Source organism: Numida meleagris, chromosome Z (assembly GCF_002078875.1).
Source record: "Numida meleagris isolate 19003 breed g44 Domestic line chromosome Z, NumMel1.0, whole genome shotgun sequence".
Classification (NCBI taxonomy): Eukaryota; Metazoa; Chordata; class Aves; order Galliformes; family Numididae; genus Numida; species Numida meleagris.
The window spans coordinates 11,619,316-11,637,401 of NC_034438.1; the positions used below are offsets into that span (position 1 = coordinate 11,619,316).

At 36.6% G+C, this 18,086-nt stretch overlaps 1 protein-coding gene across 6 annotated transcripts in view; it reads left to right on the plus strand.

Moving 5' to 3' along the window:
• NIPBL (NIPBL, cohesin loading factor) overlaps window positions 1-18,086 on the plus strand; it is a 163,540-nt gene that overhangs the window by 126,334 nt on the left and 19,120 nt on the right. For all 6 annotated transcript variants that reach the window (XM_021379383.1, XM_021379385.1, XM_021379388.1 and 3 more), the window contains 15 exons: window positions 137-223; window positions 2,363-2,594; window positions 3,270-3,421; window positions 3,848-3,928; window positions 4,971-5,071; window positions 6,372-6,510; window positions 6,720-6,802; window positions 7,479-7,611; window positions 12,184-12,327; window positions 13,987-14,076; window positions 14,322-14,536; window positions 14,656-14,758; window positions 15,638-15,736; window positions 15,837-15,983; window positions 17,120-17,254. In XM_021379383.1, coding sequence (XP_021235058.1) covers window positions 137-223; window positions 2,363-2,594; window positions 3,270-3,421; window positions 3,848-3,928; window positions 4,971-5,071; window positions 6,372-6,510; window positions 6,720-6,802; window positions 7,479-7,611; window positions 12,184-12,327; window positions 13,987-14,076; window positions 14,322-14,536; window positions 14,656-14,758; window positions 15,638-15,736; window positions 15,837-15,983; window positions 17,120-17,254 — 1,941 coding nt within the window. The remainder of the gene's footprint in view (window positions 1-136; window positions 224-2,362; window positions 2,595-3,269; window positions 3,422-3,847; window positions 3,929-4,970; window positions 5,072-6,371; window positions 6,511-6,719; window positions 6,803-7,478; window positions 7,612-12,183; window positions 12,328-13,986; window positions 14,077-14,321; window positions 14,537-14,655; window positions 14,759-15,637; window positions 15,737-15,836; window positions 15,984-17,119; window positions 17,255-18,086) is intronic.

An 18,086-nucleotide genomic window follows, 5' to 3' on the forward strand; every position in this document is an offset into this window, starting at 1 on the left:
CGTTATCTCGATAGTGCTTACAGTTTAAATTTCAGGCTAGTATTACATAATAAGTTCTGTTCTTCATCCATGAACATTTTCTCAGCAATTTGGTATGTTCCTACAGCTGCTTGATATATTTGCTTTCTTGTTTTAGCTCTCAACAGATAAAATAGTAAAGGTCCTGAATATTTTGGAGAAGAATATTCAAGATGGATCAAAGCTTTCGACATTACTTAACCACGTGAGTTTCAAATTGCATCATTTCACGCCACTCTTCAGCACAAGGTTTTCTTTATTTGGGTTCCATTTAGTGATAACTTCAAATACCTGGGGTTTGTGTGTGTGTGTGTGTGTTTGACTGCATGAATGGAATTTTTGATTTTAGGTATTTGTGATTAACAGATTGTCAAATTTTATGATTTGAAGTAAAATTCAGTTGATTATATTCTTTCAATACTGATAGTTTTACTATAGTTCTGTTAACAAATGGATGTGTTGGGAGCAATTGAATTGTCTTTTGACTTAATTTTTAAATAGTACGGTTTCAATCTGAAATATTTCTGGTAATTAGTATAACTTGCACAAGTGGAGATTTCTTTGTTAGTGGTCCGTAAACAAACCTTCTTTCACACAGTAGAAGAAAGTATAGTTACCATTTAGAACGTATTTCTCCCCAAGCATTAAAAACTAAGCATGTATTTTAAATCATACAACTGTAAAACATCCCTAGCTAGAAGGGACCCAGAAGGATAAATGGGCCCAACTCCCAGCTCCACGCAGGATCACTCAGTACTCAAATCCGGTGTCTGAGAACGTTGTCCAAACACCCCTGAAACTCTGGCAGAGCGTTTTATGTGATTGAAATGGAAAATGTCATGTTTTGTCTGTTTATTTTTTCACTTTCTGGACAAAACAATATTCTAGAAGAGTTACTGAGTTTTACAGAGAAATCTTGGTTTGCAGAAATAGAGGGTGATTGTGTCTATTGGAAAAGAAGAATTTGAATTTAAAATGAAGACCAGACATGCATTATTTGTACGTAACTACTTCTATCTGAATTATAGGATCTTTGAAATTTCAGCGTGCAGTTCTGAATGTCTTTAACAATATGAAAAAACAACTGAAAAGGAAGTTCTGTTTTTTTCTGCTCTGTTGCAATATGTCTGACTCTTTTTGTCAGTGCTTTTGAAGTGGTATTTTTGCTTTTAGCTTTCTGTTCTAAAACTCAAGATTACTAAGCAGTTAGTGAAATTTTGTTGCATGATTGCAAGTCAGAAACAAATCTTCTGTTAAAAAAGAAGCAAAGTTTAGTCAAACAAGTTTTAGATTTTTCTTACACGTTAAATGTAATTTAGGTTGTTTTGGCAAAGAAACCTGCTAAACAGTAAGGTTATTATATATTTTACAGTGCAGTGAATATATCCTACCTACATGTCAGGATTTTATTCAAAGGCAAAATGCGTTTACATATTCTTTTTATTCCCAAGAGTAATAAGCAAGAAAAGGCTTTAAAACTATTTTTAAAAAAAAAAAAACTTCCCTCATTCAAGTAAGAAATGACTTAAAATTATTCCATGCGAAAAATTTAATGAGATCTCCTCATTTGTGGTTATTTTATTTAAATACTTATAACACATACATAATGCACTGCAATACTTTTAGATTCTTTTACCTCAAAGGGAGAAAGCTGATAAGGTTAGATATTATTGTTTTACCTACCTCTTATTTTTACAAGGAAAGCCAATGTTGAACTATGCTGTTATAGAGGCAGGGAAGATTCAACTGTAGTTAATATGGCTATGTATGTACTAGGCATATTATTAGAAATACTCCCTGATTTTCCTATTGATAATGTTATAAACAATATTTCAGTAATGTTTGTAGTTTATGACTAAGCTGTTGTTTGTTTGAAATTATAGTCTGTACAAAAAACAAAATACAGGAATTCTGTACCCAGTCCTAAAACTAAATGGGTATGTTTGATGAGATGTATTTTAAACCTATTGTTAAAAGGTGATGATAACAGATGAGTCGATCTCTGAGGAAAGTCTCATGCTCACCAATTTTTCTGTGACTGGTAGCAGTCTTGCTGTGTGCGAATTCCCTCTAGCGGTAAAAACTAGACTTGTCAAAGCAGGAAGCTGTGTGTGTGGAGCACTAAGTAAAACTGGATTGAAGACTTTTAACGTAGGAAGAATTATGATTGCAAACATGTTGCTAGTAAAACAAATTGTAGTTGATTTATAAAACAAGTTTTTTTGTATCATAAAACAGTGTACTTGTATGAAAGTATATTAAAATGGCAATTTTATTCTTACCAAGCACTGTATAACAATTCAACTTTTTCTTCACACTATCCTGTTTTTCTTGCACGCTGCAGAACAATGACACTGAAGATGAGGAGAGATTATGGAGAGATCTTATAATGGAGAGAGTAACAAAATCTGCAGATGCTTGTCTTACTGCTATCAATATTATGACATCACCAAATATGCCTAAAGCTGTTTATATTGAGGACGTAATAGAAAGAGTTATTCAATACACAAAATTTCATTTGCAGAACACTCTCTATCCTCAGTATGACCCTGTGTATAGAGTGGATCCTCTTGGTGGTTAGTACGATAAAAGATTTTTAAAAGCCTTTGCATATTATTCTTGCTTTGCTTTTTTTTTTCCTATCTATTGTATGATGATTACAATAATACAATTCCCTGAAGATTTCTATACACAACTCCTATATTGATAGCTCTTTCATATCACATACATTATCTGAATTAATACATGGTGTTATGTTAATGATGATGAAATGTAAAATAGCAATTTATTAAATCTGTTCCCTGAATAACTTAGTTGTATTGGTATTTATTGCAATAACGATAGTGTTAGTATCACCCCTTAGACCAGAGTATTGAGAAATTAGTCCAAAGTTTGTCCTTTGCACATTGTTTCTATGTGGATAAATAACTCATTTTGTAGACATAATCTCGATATGATTTAATTTAATGAAAATTAAATCATAAAAATTAAAGCATTTTGTTGTCATATACATGTTCTCAGATGTGGAGATCCAACATCAAGGACTATTTAAAAAATCTTGGATCCATAATTCAGAACTATTATGAACACTGAATGCCATTTGAAATTCCAACTGGTGCTACTAAATATTTTTTCTTCTGCAAACAATTTCATTTACAAAGCTGTCATTGTGAAGCTGTTTGGGCTTCTTTCTAGTATTTGACACAACTGAAACATTGAAAAATTAATGAAAATATTTCTGATTTTTTTAGGTGGTCTTTTAAGTTCAAAAGCAAAACGTGCCAAGTGTTCCACCCACAAGCAAAGAGTTATAGTGATGTTGTATAACAAAGTTTGTGATATTGTCAGCAGTTTGTCAGAGTTGCTAGAGATACAACTTCTTACTGATACAACCATTCTTCAGGTAAGTTTTATCAGAAGATTGTGTGATTGTGTCTGCCTGAGAATGTTGTGGGGTTTCTGTTTTTGCTTTTATTTTTTTATTATTATTAATTTTTTCTTTGCTTAGAGACCGTGAAGTATAGCTATGTAAATGACATGAAATATGAAATACACTGTTAATTAATTGATAATAGTAAACTGAATAGTCTGTTGTGAAGTATGATACCTTCATGCTCTCTTCTGTAGGAAAAGAGCATTTAATGTTCACATTTTTATTGGCTTTTATTGTACACCTATGAAAAGCTTAACCTGACTGTTCTGTTTGCAAATACAAAGTAATATGTGTTGCTGAATCCCTTATCCGCTGAATGAATAAGTTGCTTGTAAAATTGCATGAAGATCAGTTTCCCAGTCAAATATACTTACAATAATTTATTTCCATTGATAGGTATCATCTATGGGAATAACACCTTTCTTTGTAGAAAATGTCAGTGAACTGCAGTTATGTGCCATCAAATTAGTGACCGCAGTAAGTAATTTTTTATTTGCTATTTCACGTCCCCGTACGTCTGGCAGTTATTAGGACATTTACATCATCTGTATTTTTGCCGGTATAGAAGTAGAGCTTCAAACTGATTTTATTTTTTCACAGTTCTGGAGTTTGGTATCACAGTTTAGGAACAGTATTAAATTTACCTGTGCTGCTGCTATTTGCAGAGGAGCTACTTCTTCCTATAGAAGAAGTTTCCTACTTGAGCAAGGAACTTTCTTAATTATGGTTATGTCGTTCAAAGTGTAAACACAAGACCCTGTCTCTTATTTGTCCTCTCTTGCTAAGAAATCTTAGCAATATGATATTTCTCATTTCCTTTGTTAAGATTTGAATTTATGCAATGAAATAAGCTAGACAATATCAGGATACTTTTTTTAACAGATTAAGTTCATATTTTTTGGAAGAGATGGACGTATGAAAAATTCTTGGAGCAAATAAAGTATTATTTCAGGAAAAATGCAGTGCAACGTGTATATCTTTGTTCAAGTAGAAATATTCTATCTTTGTAAGGATCATATGCCCCAGAATTTATAAAATGAATTTTGAAGGAACAAAAGGAGAAGCAAACTCAACATTGTTGACCATAAATTGGAAGAATATTTAATGTTGGGCAAATATTAAAAACTAAGATATAAAGTAAAACTGTTTTGTCAGATATGTTCTAAAATTGTATATGTGTTCATGTTAACATATGGAGCCATGAACTTTTGTTGTGTCAGGGGTCTGAAAGCTTTTTATTACACTATCTGACTTTCCTATACAGTGTCTTTCTACTGTTAACAAAAATCTTTAAAACATATGGTACTTTTAAGAGCAGTTATTAGACATTCATGTTTTTAGGTAATTTTAAAAATCTTTATTTGAAAAAGATTTAATATATTTTACAAAGAAATGCTTGGTTAGAAAAAATAAAGAAATGCCTTAAAAACAAGGTATGCATTCAAATTCATGTGAAGTGGACATTACTATGTATGTTATGTAACAATAGTATTCTAACAATGCTGTAACTGTTAAATAGGTATTCTCAAGGTATGAAAAACATAGACAGCTAATACTAGAAGAAATTTTCACTTCCCTTGCAAGACTACCAACTAGCAAGAGGAGTTTGAGAAACTTCAGGTAATTTCTGACATAGATCACTAAGTTGTAGGTGGGAACATTTACAGTTTTGCACATGTATGATTTTAGGCTTCAGAATTAATATTTCTTTAAAAATCTGCAACTTCACGAGCTACAGTTTCTTAGATATTGACATTTCAAAATCTCTACATGGAGAGCAGAGTTTCCTGACAAATCCATTGTGTAACAGTCAATGTTTCTTATGCCATCATAGTCATGCTTGGATACCGAAATAATTGAAATATTTGTTAGTCTTCTCACTAAGGATGTAAACAAGTGCAATATTAGTATGCATTCAAAGGGGATTTTGATTCAAAAATATTTGATTCTATTTATATGGAGTTATTTAATTTCTTAATTGCTAGAACTTAACACAAGAATTTTGGGTGAACTTTTTCGAGGTCATACTCAGAGCAGTCTTTCCAGGATTTCAAACTGATACTGCTTTGAATGAGTTTCATTTAGGTACTGCTCAGTTCACTCCATTAAAGCACATTTCCTATCTGTGGTTACAGTCATGAAGGGGACAGCTTATGAAAAAATCTTTATATGTACTCAGAAATAACATAATAATGAATAACTGCAATTTGTTTTGTGCTCAGTTATTATTTTGATAATTTGGAAAGAATGATGTCAGAGTATGACTATTTCATATTGCTATTGATGTATGGGTAGATGGACACTAACTTTGTCAGGTAAAATCACTTGGAAGCGGGAAAATGTGAGGTGGAGTGTATTCCCATTGGTCATACAAACATAAAGACACATAAAGGCATTCTGAAATTTTATAGTTTGTTACACTATCTGAGACTAAGTACCATGGTTGTAACTCTTGTAGAAGTCAATCCAGCCCATAATCATTATTTTCTCTTGTTTAAAAGTCCTGCGTGTTCTACTTACATTAAATAATACAGAAGTAGTGAATTAGGGCAACAGTCTGATGTGCTGATTTTTTTTTTTAATACCTTATTGGAAATTGATGTTCTTGTGTATTATACACAATGAACATATTAGAAAGTGCCTTAGAATGTAGGTGTTTGATTTCATACATATTTCTGCAGATTTTTGGTTACTGAGCTTCACAGATATTCTGATGGTCATTTGTGCTGTTACAGCTCATCTCTCCTAACTGAGAATAATACTAGACCCAATCTTTCACTTCTTAAGAGAGAAGCAAATGACTAGTTAAGTTTGTAGAATATAGATTTTGATTGGTAGTGAAAAATTTTAGAAATTTACAACCAAAAAATAGTGGTTTTGTTGTATTTTAGTGTTAATGCTTTGCTTTTCATATTAACAGGTTGAATAGCAGTGACACAGATGGAGAGCCTATGTATATTCAGATGGTAACAGCACTAGTTCTGCAGCTTATTCAATGTGTTGTGCACTTACCATCAGCAGAAAAAGATTCTAATTCGGACGAGGAATTGAACAAAAAAGTAAGGAAGTTATTTTCAAAGTACTCCATATTTTATTTGGTGCAGGAATAATTGTGTGTTCATGGATATTATTTTCTGTGATGGTGGTCTAGTAATTAGGCAGTGTAATTTTGTCTGCCGTAATCATTTGATAGATAAAAAATGCTGACCTGAGAATAATGTTTCTGTGTATGCTAAAGTGCTAGACTAATAAATCTTCTTATTTTTAGGTGGATCAAGATGTGCTTATTACTAACTCCTATGAAACAGCCATGAGAACAGCACAAAATTTCCTTTCTATTTTTCTTAAGAAGTAAGTACTGTTACATTCTTTAGTATAGTGATGAAACCAACTTTGAATGAAGTCTTGCACTTTGAGATAAACCTAATTACTTAGCAATGCTAAATGCCTACTAGTGAAGTTACTTACAACAATGCACTTTATAAATCCTTAAAAATCTTCCTCTTTAGGCTAAACTTTTTATAGCACAGACATTCTGCAGACAGTTCTTAATACATTTAAGAATCTGTCTGATAGCTTATGTAGGATCTCTATCAGCTGACTGTTACTCATCTGAAGTATGAAAGTGAATAAATACAAGTGGTGAAACCAGATGTAGAAAACCTAAAATCCTTTTTACTTACAGAATCCCAGAATTGTAAGTTTTGGAAGAGATCACTGGAGATCATCCAGTCCAATCCCCCTCGTAAGGGATGTTCTCTAAAGTAGGTTGCATGGGAAAGTGTCCAGGCAGGTTTTGAAAACCTCCAGAGGAGACTTTAAACTTCTCTGGGCAACTTCTTGCTTATCCTTAACTTCTAAAATTATTCTGTAATTCTGCTAATATTCCAGTGGTTTTTTTTTTTTCCTTTTAGAATCATATCAAAGTTCTTTTTCTGGTTAACGACAGGATTACTTATGTTTACTTCAGGAGAAAAGCTAAGATGATTTTAAAATTTGCTTACATAATGCATTTTCTTTTAAACAGATGTGGCAGTAAACAAGGAGAAGAAGATTACAGGCCTCTGTTTGAGAACTTCATTCAAGATCTTCTTTCCACAGTCAATAAACCAGAATGGCCAGCTGCAGAGTTGCTGCTTAGCTTACTAGGAAGGTTACTGGTAAGTTATTTCTGACCATGAGGACTTATTTACTTCAGCTCCAGTTATTTACAGGAATACTTTCTGATAGTTGGTGCTCATACAACATACAAGGATTTTCTTTTGTTGCTATAGGTAATAAAATTTACATCAGATAATCATTGATACACAACTTGGGAAGAGTCATAGTTACACTGTTGCTCATGGAATCATAGAATCACCAAGGCTGGAAAAGACCTCCAAGATCATCCAGTCAAATCATCTACGTATCACCCTTACTTCCCGCTAAACCATGTCCCATAGTGCAACATGTAAACATTCCTTGAACACCTCCAGGGACAGTGACTCCACTGCCTCCCTGGGCAGCCCGTTCCAGTGCTTGACCACTCTCTTGGAGAAGATGTATTTCTTAACATCCAACCTGAATCTCCCCTGACGCATCTTGAGGCCATTCCCTCTAGTCCTATTGCTAGTCACATGGGAGAAGAGGCTGACCCCTGCCTTGCCACAACCTCCCTTCTGGTAGTTGGAGAGAGCGATAAGGTCACCCCTGAGCCTCCTCTTCTCCAGACTGAACAATCCCAGCTCCCTCAGCTGCTCCTCATAAGACTTGTGCTCCAGGCCCCTCACCAGCTTTGCTGCCCTTCTCTGAACACTTTCCAGGGCCTCACAGTGCCTTTCTTGCAGTGAGGGGCCCAAAACCAAACACAGTACTCAGTGTCCACTTCTACCATTCCATGATATTTTACACATTAAAAAGGGCATTCTATAACATCTAGTAAGTGCAGATATTCATTTTGAGTAAAGTCAAACTTACAGCTGTAGATATTCACTTTAAACATCCTGATTGTTCATTTAGCATGGGTCATGAAAACTGTTAATTAAGTAGATAATTCATACAACAGTAATAGTACATTTGCTTATGGAACATGAAATTTCTGAGAATGCATGCTTTTCCTACTGTGTTTCTACAAAGTTCTTCTTCAGTGTTATGATGTAATTAACACAGTAATTTCACAGAATAGTTTAGGTTGAAGGACCTCTGGAAGTCATTAGCTACAACAACCCAACTCAAGCAGGGGAACCCAGAGTAGTGCGCTCAGGGCCATATCCAGGCTGCTTTCGAAGATCTCCAAGAGGGGAGACTCTCTGGGCAACCTATGCCAGTGCTCCATTGTCCACACAATACAGAAGCACTTCCTGATGTTCAGAAGGAACCTCGTTTTCCAGTTTGTGCTCATTACCTCTTGTCCTGGCACAAGGCAGCATTGAAAGGAGCCTGGTTCTGTCTTCTTTGCACCCTCCCTTCATGTATTTATAGACATCAATGTGATGCCCCTGAACCTCCTCTTCTCCAGGTTTAGTAGTCCCAGCTGTCTCTGCCTCTCCTTGCAGGAGAAATGCTGCAGTCCCTTGTTCATCTTGGTAGCCCTCTGTTGGACCCACAATGTCCATATATCTCTCTTGTACTAAGGACTCAGGACTGGATGCAGTATTCCAGGTGCAGCTTCACCAGTGCTGAGTAGAGGGGAAGAATTACCTCTCTTTACCTCGTGGTAATACTTTGCCTAATGCAGCTATGAATACCACGAGCCATCTTAGGAGCAAGGGAGCTGACTCCTGTTGAACTCAGTGTCCATAAGGATTGCTGGGTCCTTTTCTGCAGATCTGCTTTCCATTCTGGATTTCCCCAGCATGTACTGGTGCCTGGGGTCGTTTCTTCTCAGCTGCAGGACATTGCATTTCTCCCTGCTGAATTCCATTAGACATTTGACACTCTGGACCTAGCCATTCAGCTAGTTTGCAATCCACCTCACTGCTCATCCAGCCCACACTAGAACAGCTTCTCTGTGAGAATCTCATGGGGGATCATGTTAAAGGCCTTACTTTGGCACTGTAAGTCCGGGCGGACAATAACTAGTGCTCCCACCTCATCCACCGGGCTGGTCATTTCTTTATAGAAGTTTATCAGGTTGATGAAGTGTGACTTCCTTTTAGTGAATCCATGCTGAGTACTCCTGATGGTTTTCTTCTCTTTCTCATGCCTGGAAACACTTTCCAGAATTTCCTGTTCCATCACTTCCTATGGATCCTAGTGAGGTGACTGACCTGTTGTTTCCTGGATCATCTCTATCTACTGAGAGGGTGGCGAGGCAACTGAACCGAGAAGCTGTGGGTGCCCCATCCCTGGAGGTGACCAAGGCCAGGTTAGATGGGGCCCTGGACAACCTGATCTAGCGAGTAGCAACCCTGCCAACAGCAAAGGGTTTGAAACAAGATGATACACTAGGTCACCTCCAACTCAAATCATTCTATGATCTTTCCTGCCCTTTTTGAAGATAGAAGTGACACTTGATTTCTTCCAGTCTTTGGGCACCTCTCCTAGTTGCTATAATTGAGCAAAGATTACTGAGAGTGCCCTTGTGATCCTATCTGCTGGCCCTCTCACATGCATCCCATCAGGGCTCATGGATTTCTCCCATTTGCTCAAGTATTCCCTCACATGATTGTCTACCACCAAAAATACATCTTCCTTGCTTGGGCCTTTCACCTTGGTCTCTGGGACCAGGGATTCCTGAAGACCATTCTCACAGGTAAACACTGAGGCAAAGAAGGCATTAAATACCTCAGCTTTTTTGCTGTCCTGGGTAAGCAGGTCTCCTGTTTCCTTCAGGAGAGGGCCCACAGTTTCCCTAGCCTTCCTTTTGTTGTTGAGTTACTTGTCGTTGATGTCTTTGGCCAGATTCAGCTCTATCTGTGGCTGTTCAGTGTATCTGTACTCCTACCATGTTACCTGTCCTTGCTTCCACCCTCTGTAGGTTTCATTTTTGTGCTTGAGTTTGGCCAGGAGCAATTTTTGTTCTTCCGTGCAGGCTTCCTGGCATTCTTGCCTGACATCCTCTTTGGATGCATCACTTCTGAACTTGGAGAAGGTGATCCTGCTATGTTGTCCTGTTGGCTAACAGAGTGGCTGAAAATCCCCCATGAGGATAGGGCTTATGATCATGAAAAGGACGCTGCTATCTGTCTGTAGAGGGCCTCATCCATTTGTTCTTCTTAGTCAGGTGGCCTGTAGCAGACGCCAACTGTAGAGCCACTTACTCTGTCTTCCCTTTCATCCTTACCCATAAGGTCTCAGTAAGTTCCTCATGCAACTGCAGTCAGAGCTCCATGCAGTGCAGCTGGTCATTGACAAGAAAACAGCACCCTTTCCTTCTCTTGTCTGCCTGTCCATTCTAAAGATCCCATATCCTTCCATTGCTTCAGTCAGGGGAGACATCCCACCTTGTATCTCTGATGCCAATGAGATCATAGCTCTGAAATGGTCCACGTCTCTAACTCCTTTATTCCCTTACCATGTACTTTAGTGTACAGACGCTTAAGAAGAGTTCCTCAGCATGTTGTATTCTTAGAAGGTGTTTGGGAGATTTTTTTATAGTGCTGCCTTGTAGGCGTTTCCTTGGTAGCCTGCTTATGTTGGAGGTGGCCCCGCTTAATACTCATTTTATTGATTTTTGTGATCCTTGCCTTTCACATCACTCCATACCTTTTGTTCAGTAATCCTGTCCATCATTCCTTCGCAAAGCTGCTGGCTACCTTCTGCCTCTCCTCTTCTTCCTAGTGTAAATTCTTCCTTACGAGGTCAGCCATCCTACTAGCAAAAATGTCTTTGCCCCACTTAGAGATGTGCATCCTTATCTCTTTCAAGCAGACACTGATCCTCAAACAGGGTGCAGCACTCATAGAACCTAAAACCCTGTTGTGAACACCAGTTCCACAGTTAATTATTGACCTCTCCAATCAGTGCCCTCAAGCTCACAGAGTTTTCCCTCATTGGCAGGATCAGGAGCACCAGCTGGGCCACCATGCCCTTGCATACTGCAACCAGAGCTCTATAGTGTCTTTTGATACTTCCCAGGTTCCCCTAGTAGTATCAGTTGCATCCATATAGAATAAGAGTGGGAGATGATAGCTGTAGGTATAGACCAGCTTCAGCAGTGCTTTAGCAGAATCTCTGATCTGCTCTCCCAGCAGACAGCAAACCTCCTTAGTCAAAAAATCATGTCAGTGGATGAATGCCTCTGTCCCCTGCAGCAGGGAGTCACCAATCAAGATGACTGTACACTTCTTCTGAGCTGCCTTGTGTAGTTTACCTGGACTACATTCATTGCTAGTAGGCATTTCTGGCTCCTCATCAGTGTTGAGAGCAGTGGTCTTGTATTTGCAAGCCTTAAGTGGAGTAGAAGCCTTCTTGTAGTTGGAAGTTACCACTTTCCACTCTTCCCCTTCTCCAGAGGTTGCACTTTGCTCAGCTGTAGGGCTGGACACTGCTGTCTTTCTGTCAGCAGTTGTTGTCAGAGGCCCTACAGGTAGCAGATAAAAGTCTATCTATCCCCCATTTATTTCTTTGAAACTGCTCAACACACTATATAACACAACACAAAATAATATACAATGAGTTGTGTATCTGTGGTGTGACAGTAAATTACATAATTGAGTGTGGAAGTTAGGTATAATTTTTAATAAGGTCACACAGAATACTGTGAGAAGAATTGCAGCTGCATAAATTATTATTAAATCTGCTTTTCTTAGGTTCACCAGTTCAGTAATAAATCAACAGAAATGGCTTTAAGAGTTGCATCACTTGACTATCTTGGAACTGTAGCTGCAAGACTGAGGAAAGACGCAGTCACTAGCAAAATGGATCAAGGATCTATAGCTAGAATCCTCAAACAGGTATGTGAGAGGTCCCATGCCAGCTGGCCTGAGCTGGGTTGCTATATATCTATTCAAGTGTTTGAAATCTATGAAGATTTGTTTAACATAACAACAGGAAACACAAGACTGAAAAAAAAGTTCATAAAAAAACTGGCATATGGAGAATCAGTTTTCATTATTGTTCAGAAATCTGAACTAAATGTGTTTGGTTTATAAGAATCACATTTTTTTAGCTCAATGTGTCCTTCTGTCATCAGCTCTCTATTGATTAAGTTGTTAATTACAGTGGTAAAACACGCTTAACTGTAACAATACAGAGAAAATAATGGAGCTACAGTAACAGCTGAATTCTATCTTAAGAGGCATTAAAACTATCACAGAATCACAGAATGTCAGGGATTGAAAGGGACCTAGAAAGATCATGTAGTCTAATCCCCCTGCCAGAGCAGGATCACCTCTATTAGGTCACACAGGAACGCATCCAGGCGGGTTTTGAATGTCTCTGGAGGAGGAGACCCCACAACCTCTCCGGGCAGCCTGTTCCAGTGTTCTGTTACCCTTACTGTGAAGAAGTTTTTTCTCCTATTTATGTGGAACTTCCCATGTTCCAGCTTGCACCCATTGCCCCTTGTCTTATCGTTGGATGTTACTGAGAAGAGCCTGGCTCCATCCTCCTGACACTCACTTTTTACATTTTTTATAAACATTAATGAGGTCACCTCTCAGTCTCCTCTTCTCCAAGCTAAAGAGACCCAGCTCCCTCAGCCTTTCCATTACTGGGATATTCCATAGTGATGAATGCTTATGACGTTTACTGTGGTGTGGACTCTTCATCCATATAATTAGATTTATGAGAAAATCAGTTCTCTTTTGATGTTTTTAAGCAGTAGATACTTCTCTTTGAAATGTATTGTAGTTTGACAAGTTGATTTGAACACTTGTTGATGCTTTTCATTAGCTTATCTCCTTATGCCTTGATCTTGTGAACTTGTAACTGTGCCTTTTCCCACTTGCTGATGTTTGCAAGCTATATTATGTGTTGCAGTTGTGACAAATTTCTCAATCTCTGCTTTTTATGCTGAATTTAAGATGCTTTATGTTGTGAGATTTATTGCTAAAGAAGAAAAATCTTTTGTAACTGAGGAAGTGTAAGAAATAATTCTATTTATAGTTTTATTATCAATATTGAGTATGATTTGTTGCAGGCACTGGTGTCGGTTTTTAAAATTATTTTCTGTGTTTTCATATTTCTTTTCATTTGACTTTTCACCTTTCACGCCTTGTTCATCTGAGATGGCACTGTTCTGTTTCTGTATTTTATTGTTGGTGATGACTTTTAAAGGTTACACCTCATGTCAACCTAATCTGTATTACTTCAGGTTTTTTTCTCAGTGAGATGTGGTCTTAACACAAGATCACAAAATGAGAATTAATCAGATCAGTCAATCTGTTTTAAAAACAATCTTATGCTGCTTTTAATCCTTTTTAGACTTTGGCTTCACAAAGTCTGAATTAGCTTGGATGCAGTTTACAGGTAGTTCCTTAAAAAACTGTTAATGTTTGGCCATTATCAAAACAACAAACCTCACTATGTTTTATTGATGGATGTATAAATTGTCAGATAATTATTACCACTGAATGATATTCTGTTTCATAGCTGACTTTCTCTTCTGACAGGCTTCAGGAGGAGACGATGAAATTCAGCAGCTACAGAAGGCTTTATTGGATTATCTGGATGAGAACACTGAAACCGATGCATCATTGGTGGTAAATTTCAGTTTTCAGATGTTGAGTATATATAAAAATAATTTCAGTAACGTATCTACTGAATAAAATAACTTTCAATTATGCATATTAGTGCTTCAATAAAATTACCCCCCTAACATCTATTGTTAATTGTCTTTTCCAAAATACAGTTGATGCATTAGACTTATTCAGTCTTATTATGAATCTGTTAATTTCCTTCTTTATCTGTTGTTTTTGTTTCTATGCATTCTCCTGTATCTATCCAGTTTTCTCGGAAGTTTTATATAGCTCAGTGGTTTCGGGATACAACTATGGAGACAGAGAAGGCAATTAAATCTCAGAAGGATGAGGATTCATCTGAAGGAACTCATCACGCAAAGGATGTTGAGACCACAGGACAAATCATGCACAGAGCAGAAAGTCGCAAAAAGTTTCTTCGCAGCATCATTAAAACTGCTCCATCTCAGTTCAGTACATTAAAGTATGTTTCAGTATTGCTGATTTCTTTATTAACCTTTATGCACATAAATCTTTATGCATTTAATGTTTAAATTATTTTTAAATAAACATGTCCTAATTATCACATTTAATTTGTTGCAGGATATATTCTGATACTGTGGACTATGAAGATGCATGTTTGATTGTTCGCTACTTGGCCTCTATGAGGCCGTTTGCCCAGAGCTTCGATATTTATTTAACACAGGTAAACTGTGCCAGAAGTCTTAGTACATTCAAACATAGCTATAGCTTGCTCCTGATGCCAAACAATTTTGGAGTAGTGTGCAATAATACCTGTTCTTTGTTGAGTACAGGTATTTCGCACACCTTGACCACATGCTTTCCTATTCCGTACCGATGGCATAAGTGCTTATTTTTCTTTTTCTTTCATGCTTATTATATGTCATACTGCGCATATGTTGTTTTGTGTATGAATGCAACAAAATCACTATATTAGAGACACACAGTGAAAGTGTAAAAGTTTCTGTCAGATGCATGCTCATTTGGTAATGCAGACTCATGAAATGTATCTTAATATGTTTCAAAAATATAAGTCAATTTGGTCATTTATTTGCACAAGGGCATGTTACTATTACTTCGGAAGTTGTTTGACCAGTGTGGTTTCTTTCCTTTTTCTGAGAGAAGAGGAATAACGTGTTGTCATGATGACATATTTGAACTTAAGTAATGGCTTAGGTTGCGCTACTTTACATTGATTTGCATACAGAGACAATCGTAGTTACAGTGTCCAAATCCAGCCTTCCTGTTTTTTAAGACAATGGTGAAAGCTGCTTATGAATGGCAAAAGTAGAGTTTAAAGTAAAGGGATGTAGAATGAACATATTGCCCTTGTATAAATCCTGTTTGGATTAGTCTTAGAGATATAGCAGATCCTAGTGAATATCCATGCTAGTGCCTTGGAACATCATTTACATGCTCTTGTGAGAAGATACATTCGATCTTTAGTAGACAGATGTTCTTGTTTTAATTAGTTTGCATGTTATTCTTTTTCATTTTTTGCCTGTGTTAAGCATTGTTTACTAACTTGCTAAAGCAACTGAAACTATTTTTGTTCTCTTATTAGATTCTGCGTGTACTTGGTGAAAATGCAATTGCTGTTCGAACAAAAGCCATGAAGTGTTTGTCTGAGGTTGTTGCTGTAGATCCCAGTATTCTAGCCAGGGTAAAAATGAAATATCTATTATGCATATACATAAGATCTGTCATGCTTAAAAGAAATCCTTATTTCTTATTTTGGATTTGTGTTTTGTCTCATTTTTTAGCCGGATATGCAGCGAGGTGTTCATGGACGGTTAATGGATAACTCCACTAGTGTACGGGAAGCAGCTGTGGAGCTGCTTGGCCGATTTGTGCTCTGTCGTCCTCAGCTTGCTGAGCAGTATTATGACATGCTGATTGAAAGAATATTGGTATGGTGACTTGTGATATTCATGATAAAATGACGTTGGGAGGCTTGTTTTCAGCGGAGTTTGTATGTTTAATAATATAGAATTATGATCCCCAAAAGTAAATTATAATTTATTGTTTTAAATCAGGAGCATCATCCTTGTAATTCTAACCTTGTGAAAAGCATCCTTGTTTCCAGTGAGGCTTTTTTACTTCATAAAATTTAATATAGGCAGAAAGCTGTACTGTGGCAGAACCAAGGTTTATTTTCCTTTTGGTTCCACTGTTGAGGAACAAGCTAGGTTTAATGAGGAATTATTACATATCTCTGAATTTTGAGATGTGGATCACCACAAGCAGTTTGTGGGATAGTGAAGAAAGACCTACAACACAGTAATCTGAAGTTGACGTTTGCAATTAAATTTAAAGAAAACAACAACAAAAAAGAAAAACTGCTTTGTTTTTCTGTACTATGTTTTTTGAAAGGTGTCCTTTTAAAGTGTTTTTGTTTTTGTACAAAGTGTTTTCTTTTGTCTGTATGTTCAAATAAAATAGGATGTTAATTTAACTGTGAGATAACGTAGCTTTTAGTATCCATGTCAGACAAGTTTTTAGTCAAGTACAACTCATTTGCTGTAGTTATAGTAGGAAATGTTTGTGAGGGACTTTAGAGATAGCTTGCTTCATATGTTTGTAAGCATGCATAAAATAATTCATGCTGAAGAAGATTTGTCACTTGGAGAAGATTTGTTGGACAGGGCTTATCCATAAGCTTTGTCCAAAGGCTTGAAGTATTACTGTCCAGATCTACAGAACATCTTGTGTATTCCAGCAACATAGTTAAAGCATCATTGCATCTAGCTTGCAAGCCATGGAAGTGAAATTACATGTTTGCAACATCATTAGTTCTTAAAGCAGAGTGCGAAGTGGAGGAAGCCTTTCAGCATACTGGGCAGTCAGCCAGCCCTATAGAATTGTTGCAGATAAAGTGGTAGAAGTTTATGCTCACCTTTCACATAAGTACACTCTAAAATATTTTAGCTGCTTTTTCTAAATACATTTTGCAAGTCAAATTAGTTAATGTTCAAATATTAGTTAATTTAACACGTAAATTAATTAGTCTGATTTGTTTTCAAGAGTAGTGCTTTTCTCCTCACAGGATACTGGAATCAGTGTCAGAAAAAGAGTCATAAAGATACTTAGGGATATCTGCATTGAACAGCCAACGTTTCCCAAAATTACAGAGATGTGTGTGAAAATGATTCGGAGAGTCAATGATGAAGAAGGAATTAAGGTAGAATAAATGCATAATCCTCAGGATGAGCGTTATTTCTAGAGGTTTTTGTTTGTTTGTTTTCAAATGTTGCATCTAGTACTTGTAACTAGTTTGTTAGTAGTTTCTAACAAGTTAAATTGATGTGTAAAAATTCTTTCTGCAAAGAAAATAAGCTTTAGGACAAAGTTAAGTGCTTGACATTGGAATATGCCAGATATGGAAGTTCTGCATATAAATCGTTTTGAAGTATTTATGTGTACTTCTCTTGCATTAATTCTGAACATTTAATGAATCACTTATTCGACCTGAAATGTTATTTATATGATCACATTCTACTCTTCCTGCACTGTATATGCTGAAGGACAGAAAACTGAGATTAAATGATAAATCACAAACCCGACACTTATGTTTTTGTTTAACTCAGTGTAATTTTTAAAATAGCTGGGTAATTAAGAATACACCTGTAGTAATTTTGTATCAAACTGAGTGGGATTTGATATCTACAACTTTACAGTTGGAGGATGTATTTTTACCACTTGAGACTCATTAATATCAAGTGGCTTTCAAGCAAGACTGTTAATCAAGATGTAGGATCCAAGGTACTAGAGTCTGAATCCAAGATTCTGCTACAAAAGAATTATGACCTTGTTCTCACTACTTTTCAACAACCTCAAAAAAGTGAGGTGGTGTCTACATAGCATATTTTTATGCCTCTGTGGATAAGGAGAGGTTTTACAACTGTATGCTTTATAAGCAATGCAGGAATAATTTTAGCTCACTTCCATTCTATTCCACCTTTTCCAGCACTGAAAATATTGGAAGGGAACCTGCTTCCTAAATTTGACTTGGC